The 19,001-nt window shown below is 40.3% G+C and overlaps 2 protein-coding genes across 3 annotated transcripts in view; both read right to left on the reverse strand.

Moving 5' to 3' along the window:
- The window catches only part of arb2a (ARB2 cotranscriptional regulator A), a 106,929-nt gene extending 102,490 nt beyond the window's left edge, over positions 1–4,439 (reverse strand). For both annotated transcript variants that reach the window (XM_079577229.1, XM_079577230.1), the window contains exons 1-3: positions 4,337–4,439; positions 3,681–3,805; positions 3,484–3,585 (exon numbers count right to left, since the gene is read on the reverse strand). In XM_079577229.1, the coding sequence (XP_079433355.1) occupies positions 3,484–3,585; positions 3,681–3,777 (199 nt within the window). In that variant the 5' untranslated portion in view covers positions 3,778–3,805; positions 4,337–4,439. The remainder of the gene's footprint in view (positions 1–3,483; positions 3,586–3,680; positions 3,806–4,336) is intronic.
- Positions 4,440–5,620: 1,181 nt separating this feature from the next.
- Positions 5,621–19,001, reverse strand: part of kiaa0825 (KIAA0825 ortholog) — a 98,017-nt gene continuing 84,636 nt past the window's right edge. The window contains exon 23 of the mRNA XM_079571908.1: positions 5,621–6,202. Coding sequence (XP_079428034.1) covers positions 6,019–6,202 — 184 coding nt within the window. The 3' untranslated portion in view covers positions 5,621–6,018. The remainder of the gene's footprint in view (positions 6,203–19,001) is intronic.

Consider the following 19,001-nt stretch of genomic DNA (forward strand, 5'->3'; position numbering starts at 1 on the left):
TACTACGCTGACAGAAAAGACAAAGGAAGAGAGGGCTATTGTACAAACAATTACACAATTGAGAAAATGTTTTTCACTCATACTTGGCTGTAAATACTGTTTAAGAGGTGGTAGCCCGCAGTTAGCTTTGCCCGTTAGCCTGCTCTTCTTCGTGATTCCATTAGTGTGTATTGGTGGCTCCGGCCCGTCGGCAGCGAAGTTGCAAGTGTGGTTTTCTGGCCAGAGACACCACGGGGAGATGAAAGACCCCCCAGTCATCCCATTAACACTTGTATTACCCCCAGAGGGCCTACGGAAAGGATTTATTATGGTAAACAAGTTGGTAAACATTATTTGGATTTAAAGCCGTACTGCTTTAAAATCCAAATAATTACCTTTTAAAAAAAAGTAAAATATAGGGTATCTTCCAGTGATCTATTCATTTGGAGTTACATGTCATACCAAAAAGCAGTAGATTGTATAGAGAAAAAACACTGCTCTCTCTCGCTTTCCCTCAGATGCTAACATATTTCAGCATAGTCTTCTCACCAGTACTACTTCTTGCCTCCCCGTTCTGACGAAGTACTGTAAGAATTCCACAGTAGTTTGTAATTCTACAGTAGGCTGTAGAAAGCATAGCTTCTCTGCGTCACATTATACAAGAAGAAATCAGGTGGCACAAAGTAGCAAATGAGGTCATTAAAAAGCTGTGCTGGAAGTTGGAAGTTGTTTGTGGTGAGTTATGGGCACAGTTGCAACACACAAAATTATCTGAGAGAAATACGAACTCTTTGCAGCATTGACTCAGTGTAAATAAGGAAAAACAAAATAGCAGCAAAGCGTCCAAGAGTGTCACCTTTGTAGGACAGAATGCCTAGTTTATTCCTTAACAATGAGGACATCTGTTCTTCGGCTGACAGTGCACACTAACAATTGTGTGTTTAATTTAATTTTGACCTTTATAACTGCGGAACCTAAAAGAGCAATCCCATAAACAGAGTGCACATACTTTCCTCACGTTGGCCTGGGGCTCTCGTGATTTTTTTTTTGTTATCTAAAAACTTAAACCTCTAGCAAGATTCGTCATCATATTTTGCATTTCTGCCATTTGAACTCCTCAATCAATCCAAAAATCTCACCCGCTGTGTATTGCCTCTCTTGTTGTGGTTATTGTTAGAAGACTCAAAAAAGTGAACATGTTTGTCACAAAGTTGTTTTTAAAAGCAGATTTGTGCCTGAGAGAAAACACCGGAGATGGGCATAAAGTTAAAGTAAAGCGGTAGTGAGCAAAAAAGTACCTTGAAGGAATCAATTATGCATTCATGGCGGGGTGATGATCTAAACACTAGCGCCTAAGAGGAGGAAGAGTGGAGCTATAAACGATATCTAAAAGAAAGCCTAAGTACGTGTATGTGTGTGGGTTGGGGGAAGGGCTGGGGGTGATGAGCTTCATTGCCTTCCCCAACGCATCCTCAGAGGAATAACGTTTTCCCAACTTTTCTTCTCCTTTTCAGTCATAATTAGCATTCTGTTCTCAATTTGGCCGCTTAATTAGGTGTACATAACCTTGGATTTCCAGTAATGGAAAACCGGAGGGCTAGTGAGATGAAGCCATCATCTTCAGTGATTAAGATACCTGCAAACTATTGTACACAGCCTCGTCTGTATTCATATCATTACATGGTCAAATTAACATTTTTGTTCCACCTGTCTCCGGCAAAGGTAGCTTGGGTATTGCTAAAGAAATGCCTGCTAGCCAGAGTGACTGTGAATAGACATACTAGAGACACTGCCTGAGGGCTATCATGGCTTTAATAGAAAAGATACCCTTCAAAAACAAGTCTCGGAGTAAACTGGCACGACATACATTCGGATGGTTGGATATGTCCTTTCATTTTGTGGGCTCAGTGGGCTGAGTGTGTGTGGGCCTTCATTTGGGAGAGTTTTTAGAGAATAGGGCAGTAAAAGATGAAAAAAAAATGGCTGGATGCAGGGATTTTGACTGTTCAGGTAGCATGGGAGAGTGAGCTGTGACTAGGCGAGGAAGGGGAAGTGGTTGGTGGCACTGATGGGTGAGGGGGGTAAGCGTCTCTGGTGTGTCTGTTTTTAGGCACAGCGAGGTTATGCAAATACTACGTCAGGCACAGGGCAAGGCTGAGTAGGTTACTGACGGGCCGTAGAGTACACAACATGTCCCCCACTCAGCCAGCCAGACAGCTAGCAGAGACACTGACAGAGAACAGAGGGGGAGAGAGAGAGAGAGAGAGCGGGGGAAAACAACTACAGGGGAATAGCACCCCAGCCATAACTATAACTATAGCTCACCTTTTCTTTCGGTCTGATATCAATTAAGTCTCAGGGAAATATACCGGAAATGCCTTTCGAGTACAGAGGTGAGATGATAACTGGACTAACATTTTGAGTAAGCTTATCAGGTGTTCTGGATTATGCTTTTTTTTATTTTATTTTTATTTAAACTGTGAAAACTAACTTGTATTTATAGTAGAGCTGTAACTGATGCTTGTTTTGGTAATAGATTAATCTTTTTCAAACTTTTTCCCACATAAAGCTAAAGTGACGCCGCTTGTTGACATGTTGATGGAGTAAACTTAAAGTGAATGTTTGTAAGAGGCTCAGCTAAACTTGGTTTGCTCAGCTCAAGCAGCACATGTTTGTGCGTTCACGTTTGAAAGCTAAGAACCGCCAGAGTTCAGCTACTGAGTAAGAGAGAACCCTTTTAAGTTTATTCCCTAGTTTTTAACTAGCAACAATAAAAGTGGAGTTCATTCTGCTTTTTGATTGGATAATTGTCCTGAAACAGACAGATACCTTATGAAATTTACAATGAGCAAAAACATGCTACAGAACTTCAGTAACTAAATGTAGTTGTCACTCTTTTTGAGTTTGTGTAAACCAGAAAACGATTAATTGCTTACAAAAATAGTTGTCAAATATTTCCATAATTGAGTAGTTGTTTCAGCCCTAATTTACAGTGCTTTTATTTGTGAATTACTTTGAAGCAATTCATGCATAAATTGTGCTCTACAAATAAACGTACAGGAACGTTTGCTAAAAATTTATTACAATTTGTACAATTTGTATGATTGTTCGTTAATGTGCACTGTCCCGGTCAAATGAATACATATATACAATTTTGCTTGTCCTGCCCCCATTGTTGCCCTATTGTGGTTCTCAAATAAGTGCAACATAAAAAGTTTTACATTTTGGGGTTTTGAAGTACTGCCAGTATAACGGATTATATTGTGAAAAGACATTTGCTCCATAATTTTTTTTAAAAAGAGGGCAAAATATATTCAGTAACATTGGCAATTTAGGCCATTATTGTCTTATTCTTTAAAATTAGGACAGCTCATATCGATATTATATGAAAACTAAGTTAATGTTAATGACCAAAAGACAAATAAAAATTATATAATAATAAACCGCAAAAAAACAAATACAAACACCTGCTTGTGACGAAACATTGTGTATTGTATGTCTTACTTTCATTGAAGGCATATTCAAACTCCTCCAGTGTTTCGGGGAAAGTAAAAGGTGGTTCATCTTTCTTCATCAGCTCGTCCAAATCTATTCTTGAAAGCAAATCTGCGAAAGTAAAAGAATACATAATTATACCTTAGTAATGGGTGCATAATAGTGCATTCTATAGTAAGAAATGTAATAGGTAGCATGAAGGACACCTTTGAGTGCTGTAGTTCTCTCCCTGTCCTCTTGAGAGACTACCTGGGCCATACTAATCCAGAGTGTCAGGACTGAAGCACAGTGATGAAGGAGCATGGATGTTTTAGCCCCTCTTAAGTGTACCCTGTCAAAAATAATAACACACACTGATCTGCTTACATATTGAACCATGACGATAAGGCTACTATTAGCTAAATTTAGCGAGTTACATAATGGCTTATGGTTCCAAAGTACAACATTGCCAGATTAAGATAAGCGACTTTTCACGCCAATTCACCCAAATGAGTAAGTTGTTACACATTAAAACATTTTAATAATCTAAACGCCACACAGTCACATGACATAAACAAACTTAGCAGACGAGCAACATCTCCTCAACTAGCTATGTTAAATATTATACTTTCTATTGATTACATTTAGTTTTTAATCTGCAGCCACCAGGATTTCGCATAATAGTCGTGAATACAGTGTTCAACCATTTCCAAAGTGTGCCAAGTGTTTTGAAACTTGACAAGCTCTTGGCAAAGCGGATAGTTGATGGTTATGAGCTACACGTGCTTTCCAAAGCGTTTATTTGCGCCTATCATGTTGAACAAGAGCTCGCACAGAATATAGCAGATGGGTGCATGCTTTGCTTTTAACGTGACTCACGAACCATCAGCGCAGGCGACTCTTTCGCGGTTGCTTCCTTGATTTCTTCAAACAGGAAGGACTCCGAGCAGGGCAGCGCGTGGAGGTCTGAAGCTTCCGGGTTACCGGGGCAACGGAGTAGAAGAGAAATTTAAAGGGCCAGTAGCGCCGCTGCTGTGGCCGCATCTTGGTACACACTGACAGTGCAATGCAGACAGATGTTTCTAGTGCAGTGTATTTAACTATCAGTGTTGTACTATGGGCTTTAATGAGATGTGCTGCACGAAATGAATTTATAATACCCAGTATAAAATCACCCTGGCCAGCCAGAACACAGGCTTTTCCCCATCTAGACTGCTTTTGAACAGATACAAAAAGCAGGGTTGAATGGCTGGCCAGGCAAGTATAAAATAAGATAAAGATACCTCATTGTCAATTTACAATTACTGAAATGAATTTCCTCTCAAATCTTTGGTGCAAAGGGGGCGGGGGGTAGAGTTCAATGTCTTTGAAGGGTGAGAGTGGGCCACAGTTTGTGACTGCAGGTGGATGCAGAGAAAATTTGGTAACGGAAGGGAGATAGTTCAGTTTCCTAACTGCCTGGTTTATAACCTCGGATGGACCCAATCCATAGACTTCACAGTCGCCTCTTTGAATTCAGTACACTGAAGAGACTGTGTGATGGCTCTGTGCGTGAGACTGGTGGAGCAATGTTCTGAAGGGGGAGGTGTACACCGATGATCATCTCAGCTGCACTTTCTACATTGGGGGCTCCTCCAACAGGATGCATAGCTGGCACCATACCACATAGTGATGAAGCTCCATGCCATCTCAATGTCCCCAAGGTCAGAACCTCAAACCGTTTGGCCCGGTCTGTTTAGTGAAATCAGAAATAGCCTAAACTTTTTAAATTATATCACAGTGCTGATGCAAATACAAATCTATTAAACCTGGGGTTAGACAACAAAAATATAACTTCTGACATCATCTATTGATTAAATGTTACACACAAAAATGTATATTGTAAGAAGGTTTTTTTAATTATAGTACATTAGGCTCATAAATAACAAACATGCACACTCTACTGTACAAAAATTTATAATTGTAATCAAAATTAAATAAATGTATCAAAGAGACTATAAAACAATCACTGTTACATGAGCTACATGGGGTCATTTATCAAGTCAGGTGCTGAACAGTGAGTGCAAGCTGGAAAATAGTATTGCTATCTGAGGGCATGTTGCACCTAATTTACCATTTGAAATTGCATTTATTGCAGTATTAGGCCCTGCTGGTTATCCACTTTTGCACATGCACAAACACTTGGTAAATGACTCCCACAGTCTTGTGGCAGGAAGGGAGGAAATCTGCTGACATTAGTGTCTTAACAGTCGTGTCTCTAGAAACTTCAACTACCTCCAAAGATCCCACAGTCCCCAGCAAACAAGTCCCAGATCTGATGTCTTGAGGAGTGCTCCAAAAAGATGCCATATCATATGTCTGATGCAATGTTGAAAAAGAAATGAGAGCTCATCACTCGTGCATAAAAAAGGGAAGTCTCTATCATTTACGTATAGATTGAAAAATCTTCTTATTTCTACCATCTTGTCGCACGCACATCAAACAGTGTTTTACCAGTTTGAGAGCTGCTACTTGGTATTAAAAGCTACATTTATAACATAATAAAAAACCTAGCAGCATGACCAGTTATTGGGTAGTGCTTTTATCGACTGGTAGCGCTTCCCCCTGGGTGTCTTTTCCCTGTCCCTGGACTGCTTCACAAACATCCTGTTGTCCAGAGTTGCTGTTGTAAACAAAATACGCTTTCTGAAGGTCTGCAACCATTGCTTTCTCATCTTCATCCAACTCGGCATCCTCTTGCATCTCCCACCTGGAAAAAACACACAAACATATTGATAGCCTATAAATGACACAACAGTACTGACAGTCTTGTTTTCAGTTGATCAGCAACAGTTGATGCAAATGAATTCATGCGGTCACTGAAAATCCCTGGGTAAAACATATTTGATTATATTATTTATTCATTGGCTTACTTAGGTACACATTTTCTTCCCACCTCTGATGCGAGTAAGAGACCAACTGTATATCAACAACATGCTAATGTAAAAGTGTATCTCTGTTTATATACAGTATTTCACACATAACAGGTTTATAACACAGTGTGACCACGGGTGAGAGGAACACTGTGTTCATACGACAACATACATAAAAAATAAACTACAGCTTCACACAACACAATACTTTTTTTCACTCAGGCAGCACAGGTCACATGTGGACCATTCTGTACTGCGGTGATATACTCTTGGATCACACACTTACACTCCGGCATGGTGGAATCTAAAATGCCTATCTAAAATACATGTAATGTAAAGAAATGAGTGAAAGCGTAGAAAGACTTGACAAAGGACTCATAGCTCTGAGGGTGCCAAAGGTTTTTTTTTTTTTTAATTAAAAACAATGAAAGAGGAGGGCACAAAATTAAAATGTGTGCAAACTCATTCCTAACTTGAATAACATATTTGTAGCATCCCAATTCTTCACAAGGACGAGTTTATAGGCGCATTCACAACTTGCAGGGTACCTTTTCAGTGTCATTGTCATAGAAACTTCATGAAATTGATACAAATGGACAAATAGATGGATGGTGTTTTTTATAATGTACCAAAGGAGGACAAAGCAAATTTCATTTCATTACTAGAAATAAAAAATCTGGTATAGTGACTGGTATAGTGCCTTTAAGTGTACACTGTGCAGCAGTTGGGCATGAATGTTAGGTGATGCATTGAGAGATAGTTTGCTACATAAATGTAAGTGCTCTAGTTATAGGCATATTGTGGAAGAGACTAAGAGCTTCAAGCCATCAAATGATCCTCGGAGCTCTGACATCGGGGGCTTCATGCGCATGGTAGAGTCTGCCATGGCAAACAGGTCCTAGCTGACCGGTCAGACGAAGAGTGGTTCAGAAGCCCTTTGTGATGAGAGACCAACAAGCTGATTATGTCGCTTGGATTGGCAGTGCCCTGTGATCACTGAGCTCTGGCTGAAGGAGCATTGTGGGGCTGTCCTCCGGTGGACCCACCACTTGAGCATGGAGCCACAGTGGCACAGAGTGACCGAGGCTGCTTAGACTGCTGTCCCACGGAACAGAAGCGGAAATGAGGAAGAAGTGGATGGATAGTGAGGGGATGATAAAAAGTGTGAAGGAAAAGTTGAAAGTAAAGTGTTTTTTTTTTTTTTTTTTAAACCTCAGCGAGTAAGAAGGTCTACATGAATGTATCGAAATACAACAGAGCCTTACCAAAGGCATCAAAACTCTCTCCAGGAACGGCTGTAGCTCAAAAGATAGGGCCCCTCACAAAGACATCAATAGTTGTAAAACACTTGCAGAAATTCAATTCCGAGTGAATATGGTCAGTCATGTAACTATAAAGGCATCCTTTGAGCCACTGCATCTCCTTTTCACCAAAGAAAGACGAATATCACTTTAACTGTAATGCAAATGACTGCATTTTCATATTAATGTTATCCCAGCTTTTCTCATCTTCACTCCCTCAATACATCTTTAAACATATACTGTAGGTGCATTGTTGCACGAAGGGACTTTTATGTTTGACAAAATGTATGAATGTGCCCCAATATGACAGTGAAAAACTCCTTACTGTCCCCCAAATTTAAGCCATACACTGATTGCTGTTTTGTGTTATTTTCTTTTTTTATTGAGAATAAGCACTGTCTGTCACCAACGACAGAAAATAGAGGGAATGTTGATGGCTTTTATGGCTTCAAGCAGAAGGGCAGACAGGCTGCTCCTATATTATTTTGTTCAGTGACATAAAATTAAACTCAGTCTGACTAAATAACCATAATGGGATACAAATAACACACAAACAACCAAACAATACAAATGTCACTTGGCACAAAACAGAGCGAGCGAGAGAGAGAGCAGAAAGCCGGGGCCAATGAAAGGAAAGAAAGGAGAGAGAGGAAGGAAGACGGGAAGGTACGCTAAAGGTTTTTCAATGTTTAATTTTCAAATAGGATTAAGCAGAATGACATTTAGCTGAAGGTTACAGGCTCAGCATTGTCTTAGCTGATATTGATATGCAGGAGGCGCCCTACTTGTCACCGGGACAAACACCATTGATGAATGAGAAGCCTTTCCCCGCGAAGGTGTTAAGTGCAAATTTGAAATGAGAGAACGAGTTGGATGTAGCAGCAGAGAGGAGGCAGCGGAGGCAACAACGCTTGTACGTCCAGACACACAAAGATTGAATTACCACAATAGTCGGCCGTCTATACTGTCACTAGATAATGTTGCCAAAAAGTGTGAATTGTTCAATAGCATGGGGGTTGTGTATTGAGATTGGCAAAATGAGACAAGGTGGATTCCTGTCTTGTATGTAATTTCAACATGTGCTAAACAACAACGGCTCTCAGAAATGCATAACTAGGCTAAAGTTGATAACTTCACTGAATCCTCATTTTTGCAAGTTTTCTGCCCAGAATTTACATCTTAATAAGGGGGAGTCTTACCCTTTAATTCTTGTGGGCCCCACTCATTTCTCATGCATTAATACTGGAGCTGCTGACTTAGCTCTTCCTCTGAATACAGAATAGGACACACATATTAAGACTCGTATATTTACTGGATTGATGCCACACCAGATTGTCTCAGAGTCGGATGAAAAGGCTCGATCACATGTTCATCTCTTTGAGCATAATATCACAAAAAGTTGGTACAACAACAAAAAAAAGTGCAATCATATGCAAATTTTATACACAAAGATGTTATGTCGACTTCACAAAAAGAGACAGCTAGGCTACTATTCTTACCGCATTTATGTCTCAGCACCAGAGAGGGCTTCTTATATCTCCGTAATACAGTAAGTAATTGTTTTGTTTGTGTAGGCTTTCAGTCATCCAGGAATTTTCCATCATAGTAGAGAGTTGATTAAGATGAGGATGTACCATGTCTATCTTTAGAAGGTTAAAGACACAAAGAGGCCATAGTTTAAATTGACCTCTAGATTGTGTGTTTAGTATAAGAGTAAGAAGAAGCTTCTGAAGAGACAAGCAAAATAGCCTTCAACCCAATCAACAATATGAAATAAGTAAAGTTGATGAATTTGTCCACCAATATTAGGTACATATTTATGCTAGGAACTGTTCCTGTATATAGAGTAGGGCTGGGCAATTAATAGAAATTTAATCAAAATCGCAATCTCGACTTTGGTCAATCTCAGTAATCGTCATGGGATTTAATAATCAACAGGTTTACAGCCATTTCTTTGGTACAAACAGTACCTATTTTGGGAGTTTGGACAAGACAATGGAAAACTTTTGTGTGTTAAATGAGATTTGATGAAAGCATTTGTTTTTGTTTGAGGTTTGAATAAAAGATGTAAAAGATGTAATTTTGTGAACCAGCAATTTAATTAAATGTATTATGAAAAAATAAAATAAAATCGAGGGGAAAATTATTGTGATTATTTTTTCCCTAAATCGCCTAGGCCTAATACAGAGTCTCTATTTACACTTTAAAAGAAGCCTTTATTTTGCTGGGCAAGCCAATTAAAAAAAACTTTTTAAAAAGACATTGTGAGCTGGCAGAAAAAGTAAACAGAGAATCTTGATACAGGGAGTATTTCTTTTTTGTTACGGTTCTGTTCCCTTAATGGAACAGGCCAAAGATGTTGTTAGCATTTGGCCTCTCCCAATGTGTTCCAGTAGCTCCAAATGGGAAGTTAGAAGCGACCAAGCTCTTCCACGGGCACGCACACAGACCAGACAGGTACTGATCAACTCGTCTAAGCTCAGGTAAGAACATATCTTAGTATGGAAAAAACGGTGGCCTGTTCCTTTCATACCAATACCAAATAGCACCATTTATTTATGTGATAATATTATTATTTTAAAACTTCAATAGAATAAGTGTGAAACGTATTGTTAGTCAACCTAATGAAGCCAATAAGAATAGGCTACCTTGGTGAATCAAGACACATTAGACATAAGAAAAAGCCAGAACATGGTGCGAGCATGTAGAAGTGCTCAGATGTTTCTGGGAGACAGTGTCCACTGGTTCTCGATGCAGCTGTCAAGGGCTGAGTGCTTTTCTCCAAGTGTGAGCTGTTTGCGCCTGGGTGCAGTGGGTGCCCTGGCCTGCCTTGCGCTGCCACTGGGCTGGCTGTTTGTTTAAAAGGCTGGCCTGTCAAACACAGAGAGCAGCGACAGCCAGACACTCAGCTAAATGACTCTGACAGCAGCCCTAATCAGAGGCTTCACACATTGCCGCGGGGCCTGGAGGATCCATCATAACCCAAGCCTAAATATTTAAAGTGCTAAACTTTCCAAAGGTCAGACCTTTCCATGCAAGCCAGGGCGACATGTGTCAGAGAAGTAGGAAGCAAAGGGCTGAACCACACAGATTGTGAGGGAGAATATTGCAGCATGTCTCCTCTACTAACAGTCAATTTGTCCCTTTAGGAAAACCATGTTATGTGAGTCTACAGCAGTTAACCTGCAATTTAATATATATTTAGCTTAATGTCATTCGTAGATCATAGATGTTGCACCTTGCTAGATTACAGGTACTTTTTCTGAAGGGTAGCAGCAAGCCTTTTTAACTGCTGTGCTTTATGCTCTCTATTTTACAGTGAGATTTGCTCAATGTTACTAAATTAGATGAAAGAATTCAAAAGAGTGGAAATCAATACAATTTGAAGCAAAAAGATGAATTTAATGTAAAGTGACTGAATTCCAGGACAAAGTCTAAAATATCAGATTACAAAAACAGAAAGCAATATTTGGAATATTTATGGAACTGGAGAGGATGTTTTGTATTGCCATCTAGTTCAGTTGAGCTAACTGACAAGTTCACAATACGGGCCAGGAGGTCATCTCTTCAACTCAATTTCCATCGAGAAGCAAACATCCAATTCAATTTAGATATGTGCCTGTGCTGGGCCATGAGCCGCAGGGAGATTGTAACTGACAGCCATTGGACAGCCAGCTGGATTTGAATATTGACGAGACTGGGACTTGACAGAAGGGATTATGCTCTACCTTCTGACTTAGTAGCCCTTACACTGATCCATTCTATTGTCAGATCAACTCAGTGTCAGGACTACAGTATGTCCAAGTCGTGTGCTGATGCCACTCTGAGTTAGAGCCCACCTGAGATCAATCTCCATTCACCGTGAGGTCCACTCAAGTCGAAAAGATGCACTAAATCAACATGGGGGGGAAAAAGGGGATGATATGGAAAATGTGAATAGGTACACAAATATGAATAGACATATGTAAAGGAAAAGGAGTTAAGAGGGAAGTAACTAAATGGGCATTGTGTCTCTTACAAAAGCTATAGGCTCTGGGCAATCTTTGGTCATGTACTATATATTTGATACCAATTCACCTTGAAATTCTGAAGCACCTTCTGTGATTTAGTATTCCAAAGGACGTAAAATAAACCTTTCAGTTCAGTTTAAGACCAACAAACTGAATTACTTGCAAACACAGAAGTCAAAGCACTTGCATAATTGTGTCTTTTAGTATTTCTATTGATCAAAAATATGTTGTAAAGGTGTCATGCATGTGATTCTGGAGGGCCAACACCTCAGGAGACTCTACAGCCCTCCTCTTACACTTACATCGTGCTTTTGAAGGTGCACTTCACAGACAATGAAAACAAAACAAACACAAAGAAAACAGAAATTATTTCTTCCACGAGTTGTACGTCGAACCAATCACAGCCTTTTATATGTAATATCTCTCTCAAATTCAGAAATTCAAAGGAAACTTAATAACTTATCTCATCTCTCCTCTGTTCAGTGCCTCACTTGTTGACTCATCTGAAATCAGTGATGTGTCTCAGTCCGGAAGTTTATAGGCTACAATCTGACAACTGCTGAGAGAGTTGTACCCATCAGACCTATAAATGCTAATTGCAGAAACAAATGATGAATATGAGGTTTGCATAAAAGCTCTAAAATATCACTTTCACCCTTCCGATTCTCCTGACATGAGGGTGTGCCAGTGCTAGTGTGTCCATGTGTGTGAGTTGCAGGTCAAAGCCAGTGCCTCATCCATGTCAAACCGCGCCTGTCTCCCACCCAGCACGCACTCTTCAATCTGGAGCAGCCTGAGAGCCAGCCAGTCACACAGCGCCTGATCAAAGGGCCTCGGACAGATCAGTGAAGGCTCTTTGAAAGGACATCCACGGTTACACAAGTTGACACTCGGGTGTACGTGCTCGAGCCCTGACACACAGCTGAGAGACGGATTATGCATGCACAGCACCACACATACACACATGCAAGACGTGTGATGACCAAAGCCATACAAATATCGTGTCAACAAGGAGTAATATTGAAATACAGGGTGCAGTCTCATGATGGCACAACATCGGATTCACAGTTGATGCTAAGTATTCGAAGTTGAGGTGACAGTGGTTCAAGTCAGAGGCTGGCCGTCTTAAAACAAAGCTTTGACCAGTGATTTTTGTAATTATATCCTTGGACAAGACACTTGTCAAGAATGAATGTGTTCGTCATTAGGGGATTGGTGGTAGTTGGAAGGATATTTTTTGTGTAGATTGATATTATGTTGATATGTAATTCCTTATAATTCCAATGTCAGTTTTGGTGATGTCGGCCTTTTATATTGTATTGCATTTAATCTCAAGAGGAATTACAAGCAGGAGAGGTATGTAACAAAAATGTTAGTAGGTTGCTACTTAATTGGTGATCCAAATTAGCCTTTGTGCCAAAACCCATTACTCTTTTCTACACAAATATGACTGCATTTTTCACATCCCACTGCCTGCCTGTTCTGAGCCTCTCACTATTCTCTCCTGTCGACCGAGGGGAACTTTGTGTAAATTTACAGAGGCTTAATTACTGAATAATTTAGACTATGCTTCAAATTAATGTAGACATTTCCATATTAATGTGTTTGCTCACCGATTCCACGTTTATTTGTAGAGTGGACAGGAGGATAGCAATTATCATAGCATATCATAGCTGTTGTGCTGGTATTTCCAACATCATTAGGTTGCCTGTCCACTGCAGTGTGACTAGGACAGTTGGTTTGGCGGACTCCTTAAATAGCCACTCTGTTAGTCTTCTATCAAATATGACTCCCAACAATGTAGCGCTGTGAATGAAAGAAAAGAAAAACCAAGGCACTTCTCCTGCATCAAACTTCTCTATTTGCATGTTCTTAAAAAACCTAGCTATCCAAACAGATGTCCATCCATTAAGAGGTCAGTGTAGCCAACAGTCCATATACTGAGCAATACATGTGCCAGTGGAAGGGTGACACTTCTCTGTTCCTCTTATCTCCCCATTTCACCCACTCCTCACCTCATCTCTCTTGACTGTGTGGCTCTTGTTAGGAGCTGGGCTGGCACGTCTCACTGAAACAGGAGGTGGTGACACAGAGAAAAGCAAGCACAGGCATCTAGTAGTATGTGTATGACCTCTCTAACTTGAGCTATGCTGGGAATCATAATGTTCTTTGTTAGGGAGGCGCCTCTGTAACACTCAGCCCTGTCCCAATGTGCACAGCAGCACTTGCACAGACTGCTGCAACTCGCAGGTCGGAAAGTATTCAGACTCCTTTTATTTTATAGTTATATTTGATTATTGCATTGAGCGTTAAATACATTGAATGTTTGTTTGTTTTTTTCTTTTACTTGTATCAATTCTACACAAAGAACTTTAAAACAGATGTTTTGAGCCGTTCATTAGAGCTCCACAGTTCCACTCAGTCCCGGTCACTTGTCGGGGTCCGATACAAAAAATCCCATGTATTTTTAGCATTGACTTTTTGAAAAGGTCAATTATGAAGAGTTTAATGGCACAACGCAGGATAATCAGCAATGTGCTAACCACCGACACTGGCGTAAGTATTTTACAAGAAAGAAACAAACAATACTTGAAAATACGACAAAATTACTTTCATAATTTTGCAGTTTATAACGCTTTAGACAAATCTTCAATTTGACCTTGTATGTTTCATATCCATGAGTTAGCACATAGCTGATTAGCCGGCGCCGTGATGTTAAACTCTTAATAGTTGACTTTTCTAAAAGTGTTATGTTGGACCACGACACGTGACCGGGAGTGGTGGGACTGTGCAGCTCTATAGGAGCAGAGAGCGTTTCAAATCCAAGCCACAGCCTTATGTTTCAGAGAATTTAAGCAAAAAGCGATTTATAGACTACTGTGGAAGCAACCAAAGGATCTTGTGGAGTAAAAATATTTTTTGTTCATAACAAACTTTTTATCTTAATTTGACCTCTCTGCCCCACTAAAAGAAACTACTAAATTTCAGTAACACATCATACAATGCAATGGATGGTGTTAAGAGTGTTAGATACTTTCCAAACAAAAAATAGCATTTTCATTCTGTTTTTTTATTCTTTGTTATTCTGAGTGCCAAACCAGAAATAGGTGGTGTTGCTATAAAGCTAACTTTGTTATGCTAAAGATTGTAGCTCAACAACAGTGTTGTAACAGATTACTAAACAGTCCACTTCTAAAATGTGATTACTTTTTGAGTAATGTAATACAATTACAATCACAAAAAGATTATAATTACTTTAACATGTTAAAATCAAATACATACAACAGCTAACTAAATGTTTTAAGTTTACTCTTAAATATATGAACACTAGCAGACCTCAGGACCTGAAGTCAGAGAAGGCGCATAAGTTAAAAGCAAATCAATATTTTTTAATATATTTTATATATTTTGGAGCACCTGCGATGGTGCTATGACAGAAAGGAGAGCAATGCAACAATCAATACGGTTAGTGATGAACGCATGTATCAGAATCTCTACACTATACAGCCACTATCAGTATCAAAATGCCATGTAGTAATAATAATAAAGGGGTAAGGCTATGATCTGAACTGACAATCCTAAAACAGAACAAAAAACAAATTACTGCTGATTACCTCCATTGTGTTCATATGGACAGAACGCAGCAGTCTAGACAGGGGTAAATATTTGATTACACAGATAACAAGACATGACAACCTCTCTTATCTAGCCCACATGTCTTTCATTCCACCACCATTGGGCTGCCATCACTGTCTGCACAGTGTGGCTGAGGCAAGGACAGACACTGAGTCAGTCATTCACTCATCAAACCTGCATGGGGCCATAGGTTTAGCCAGCAAGTTCCAGTAAACAGTCTGGGGGCCAAAAAGCAATTAAGCACAATATGACCATTTAATTAACATACAGAATATCAAGTAATAATGTTTTTTGGGTTTACTTGGACAGAGATAAAATGTAACTAGATGTTGTTTGCACAGGAGGTCTGTGATGCATGCCAACTTAGTTAATATTGTCACCACTTTCTTACTGCTATGGCCCTACATGGAAGCATTTTCTTTCAAACTCTGAACCAAGATGACTTCTAAATTAATGAACAAAGCTGAATTGTATAAACAGCGAACACGCATTTATTCAGTCACATAGAGGGAAAAGAATGTTCTTTGTGATTTCACCTCAGCGTGCTTCGAGGAAAATGTTTTATTTATTCAATATTCTCTTTGTCGGTCGTGCATAAAGAGACTGTGAAAGCCACCATAGAGCTCTGAAGGTGGAGAAGCTGTGACATACACTTACCAGTGCATACTGTATATATTCTGATTACTTATTTATTGAAACATATTGGTGACGGCATAAAATATAACTATAATACTAAAGCCAACAAAAAATGATGTTTAGTATTTTAACTGATTTGTATATGCAGACAAAGTGGAACATTTTAAGAGTTAATTTATCTTCTCGGGGTTGATCCTGGGCCAGTTGGAGCCTTTCTGTGGGGAGTTTACATCTCCATTTCTTCCGGGTGCTACACTTTCCCCATCACTAAAAACATGTACAGTGGGCCAGTTTGAATGGTAATGTTTATCTGTATGGGAGCAGGACAGCAGATGGAAATTAACTCATGGCAACAATCCAGTGTGACGTGTTTACATGCGTGAGTCCCATATGTGTATATTCACATCCACTGTCCCAACCAAATAAAAATACAAATAAAATAAGTTTTTGAACTTTGTCTGTAACTCTATTGATATTACTTAGCCTGTTTATGGGTCCGAGAACACCTTTTCACCTGTCAGCCTGTTTGAGTGCCAGCCATCACCTATATCTAAGCCCAGTATCTGTGCAGTTATAACAGATGGGAGGAGCATGCAGTTGTGCATCCTCACTAAAGGCCTTCCATCCTCCAGAAGTCAATGTGCCGACAGAATGGGGCTTAGTATATCACATACATCCTGTAGTTGGACAGCCAGCAGACAGGCTCATGTCGATAAGAAGATACTTCTTTTGAATATTCACACAAATCTTCAAGAGCAAACTGCATGGTGCTAGGCCACATATTGTGTATATGTGGAGGTTTTCAAAAGGACAACTGAAGCAAACAGCATAAAAAAGTTTTTTATGCAGCGTTGAGTGTGGGTAAGTGACAAGGGAACAGTTGTATTCTCTATAGTGATTGACTTTATAGCTCAGCAAAATAATAAACAAATGTCACCCAAATCAATCTCCGTAGCCAGCACATAATTCATTTGTGAAAAAAGTAATATTGTTGTAGAACTTCTGATGGACACTACACTATATAATTACAATAAAGTAGATTGCTTGGCTTCAGAAAACCATCAATCATATACAGTGAAGCCATTACAAACATATTCCCTATAGAGAAGCATAAAGATATTGCTATCGAGCTCTGAAAATGTCAGGGCAATGGAAAGCCAGGCATTGTGCAATTACATAATGATTATTGCAAAAGTTTCTCCCCCTCACTCAGTGATGCAGTAATATGCAGTGGATGGCCATGGGGGTTCATTAGTGAGAACAGTCTGCTGTTGAAAAGCTCCAGTTTCACCTCTGATCCCAGCTAATGTGATTTGGACCCCAGATTGGTAGTGCAGAGATTAGATGCTAGCTCACCTCAGGGTGGGAACCAGAGAAGGAGACATACATCAATGTTGTTTGCATTCAAACTCAAACGTCTCCTCAAGTGTAATTTGCTCTGAAGCCGCGGATAAAAATGTCTCGAAAGCAGTAGTGTAATTTGTTTTCTGGCAAAGAAGAGGCACTTACTAATCCACTCTGTAACATTTTAGAGTGCATGATTTGGGTTTTCATAACAAATCAATTGCTTTGTTTCGAGTGGGGCAGCAAAGGATGACAACTGTGTTAGCATTCTACTTTTATTAGCTCATGGCTTAGCCCACGGCCCACACTGCCAGTTGCAATGTCAGGCTAGCTCTTCTTTCATTTCCTTTTCATTAAGCCTGGCTCCCTGTGTCAGTCCTTAGCCTCTGTCCTTACACACTCACCACCTTGCTCCATATACCACCACCTCCATTATGTCTCTACCTTCCCCTCACTCCTCTCTCCTTCTCTCATTAGGTCATAGTTGTGGTGATTTGTCAGAGTGCCTGTGTTGATTAATAGGCCAGCGGAGCCCCTATATTTGGGGGCTGTCAGCGGGGCTTCGGAGTGCCAGGGCCGCCCAGCTGAGCTCCCTCACCACCCAGGTGGCCCCATTTGGGCTAAATGAGCTGTGAAGGGTCCCGGCTATGCCCGCCTGCCCCATACTAAGGCGTTACACACAAACACATGCGGGCCTGCATACGCTCAAACAGACAGATGGATATATGTATTCTACAGGCACACATGCAGCAGCGCTCAACACCCTGACTCTTACTGCCATGCACCCCTGCGTTCCCACATGATTTGTCACACTCCATCAATAGACAATAAGTTACTGCCACTCTAGTCTGTCAATGGGCCCCGTCTCTAGCGGACTCCTCCATGCTGTCTCATAGGGGGGCCAGGATGGCTGGAGTGGAGGGAAATGCTTTGTGAGCATTAAAAGAGAAGCAAGCCAGTCAAGTCAAAACAAAACTTTTTTTTTCTTTCTTATTTTAATAGTGGTAGGCTATAGACAAGGTACTGTACAGCGATATCTCAAGTGCTGCAAGTCAGCAACTACTGTTCAATATTATTATTTACACATTCATCATCATATATCATCTACACATTCATACAGCCCTATTTGCCAAGGCATTATCTACAGCTACATTAATTGGTAAAGAACTGAAACATTTTATTTGGGCCCCACCTCATATATTTTGTCCCTTTTGAAACTTTATGACATTGTTTAGCTAATATTAACACATATATTTGGAAAAATGTGGAGGCAAATAACAATACCCAGTTTGCCCACAATGCATCCCCCATGCATCCCCCAGTGGAGGTCTTACAAGTGCTAGTCCTGCACAGCCAGAGAATTCAGGTTCAAGGAAATGGGACAGGGTGCACAAAGTAACATGGTTCAGCTGCTCCGAGCCAATTGCCTGGCCTTGGAATCAGCAGTGCTCTGTGTGCCTGAATGCGTGTGAATGCAAACGTCCCTCTTTGCAAGATTATTTTTGTTCCCCCTTAAACTATAAGAGTGTAGGTGGGGGCTGGGGGTGGACCATAGTGAATGAGATCATCCTGGCATGCTGTGTATGCACATGCACATGCACACACACACACACACACATACACACACACCTACACACACTTACACACACACACATACAGTGGCACACACGCCTCCTCAATGATTCAATCTGATGATGGGTATTGGAGGG

Source organism: Gobius niger, assembly GCF_951799975.1.
Source record: "Gobius niger genome assembly, chromosome: 1".
NCBI lineage: Eukaryota > Metazoa > Chordata > Actinopteri > Gobiiformes > Gobiidae > Gobius > Gobius niger.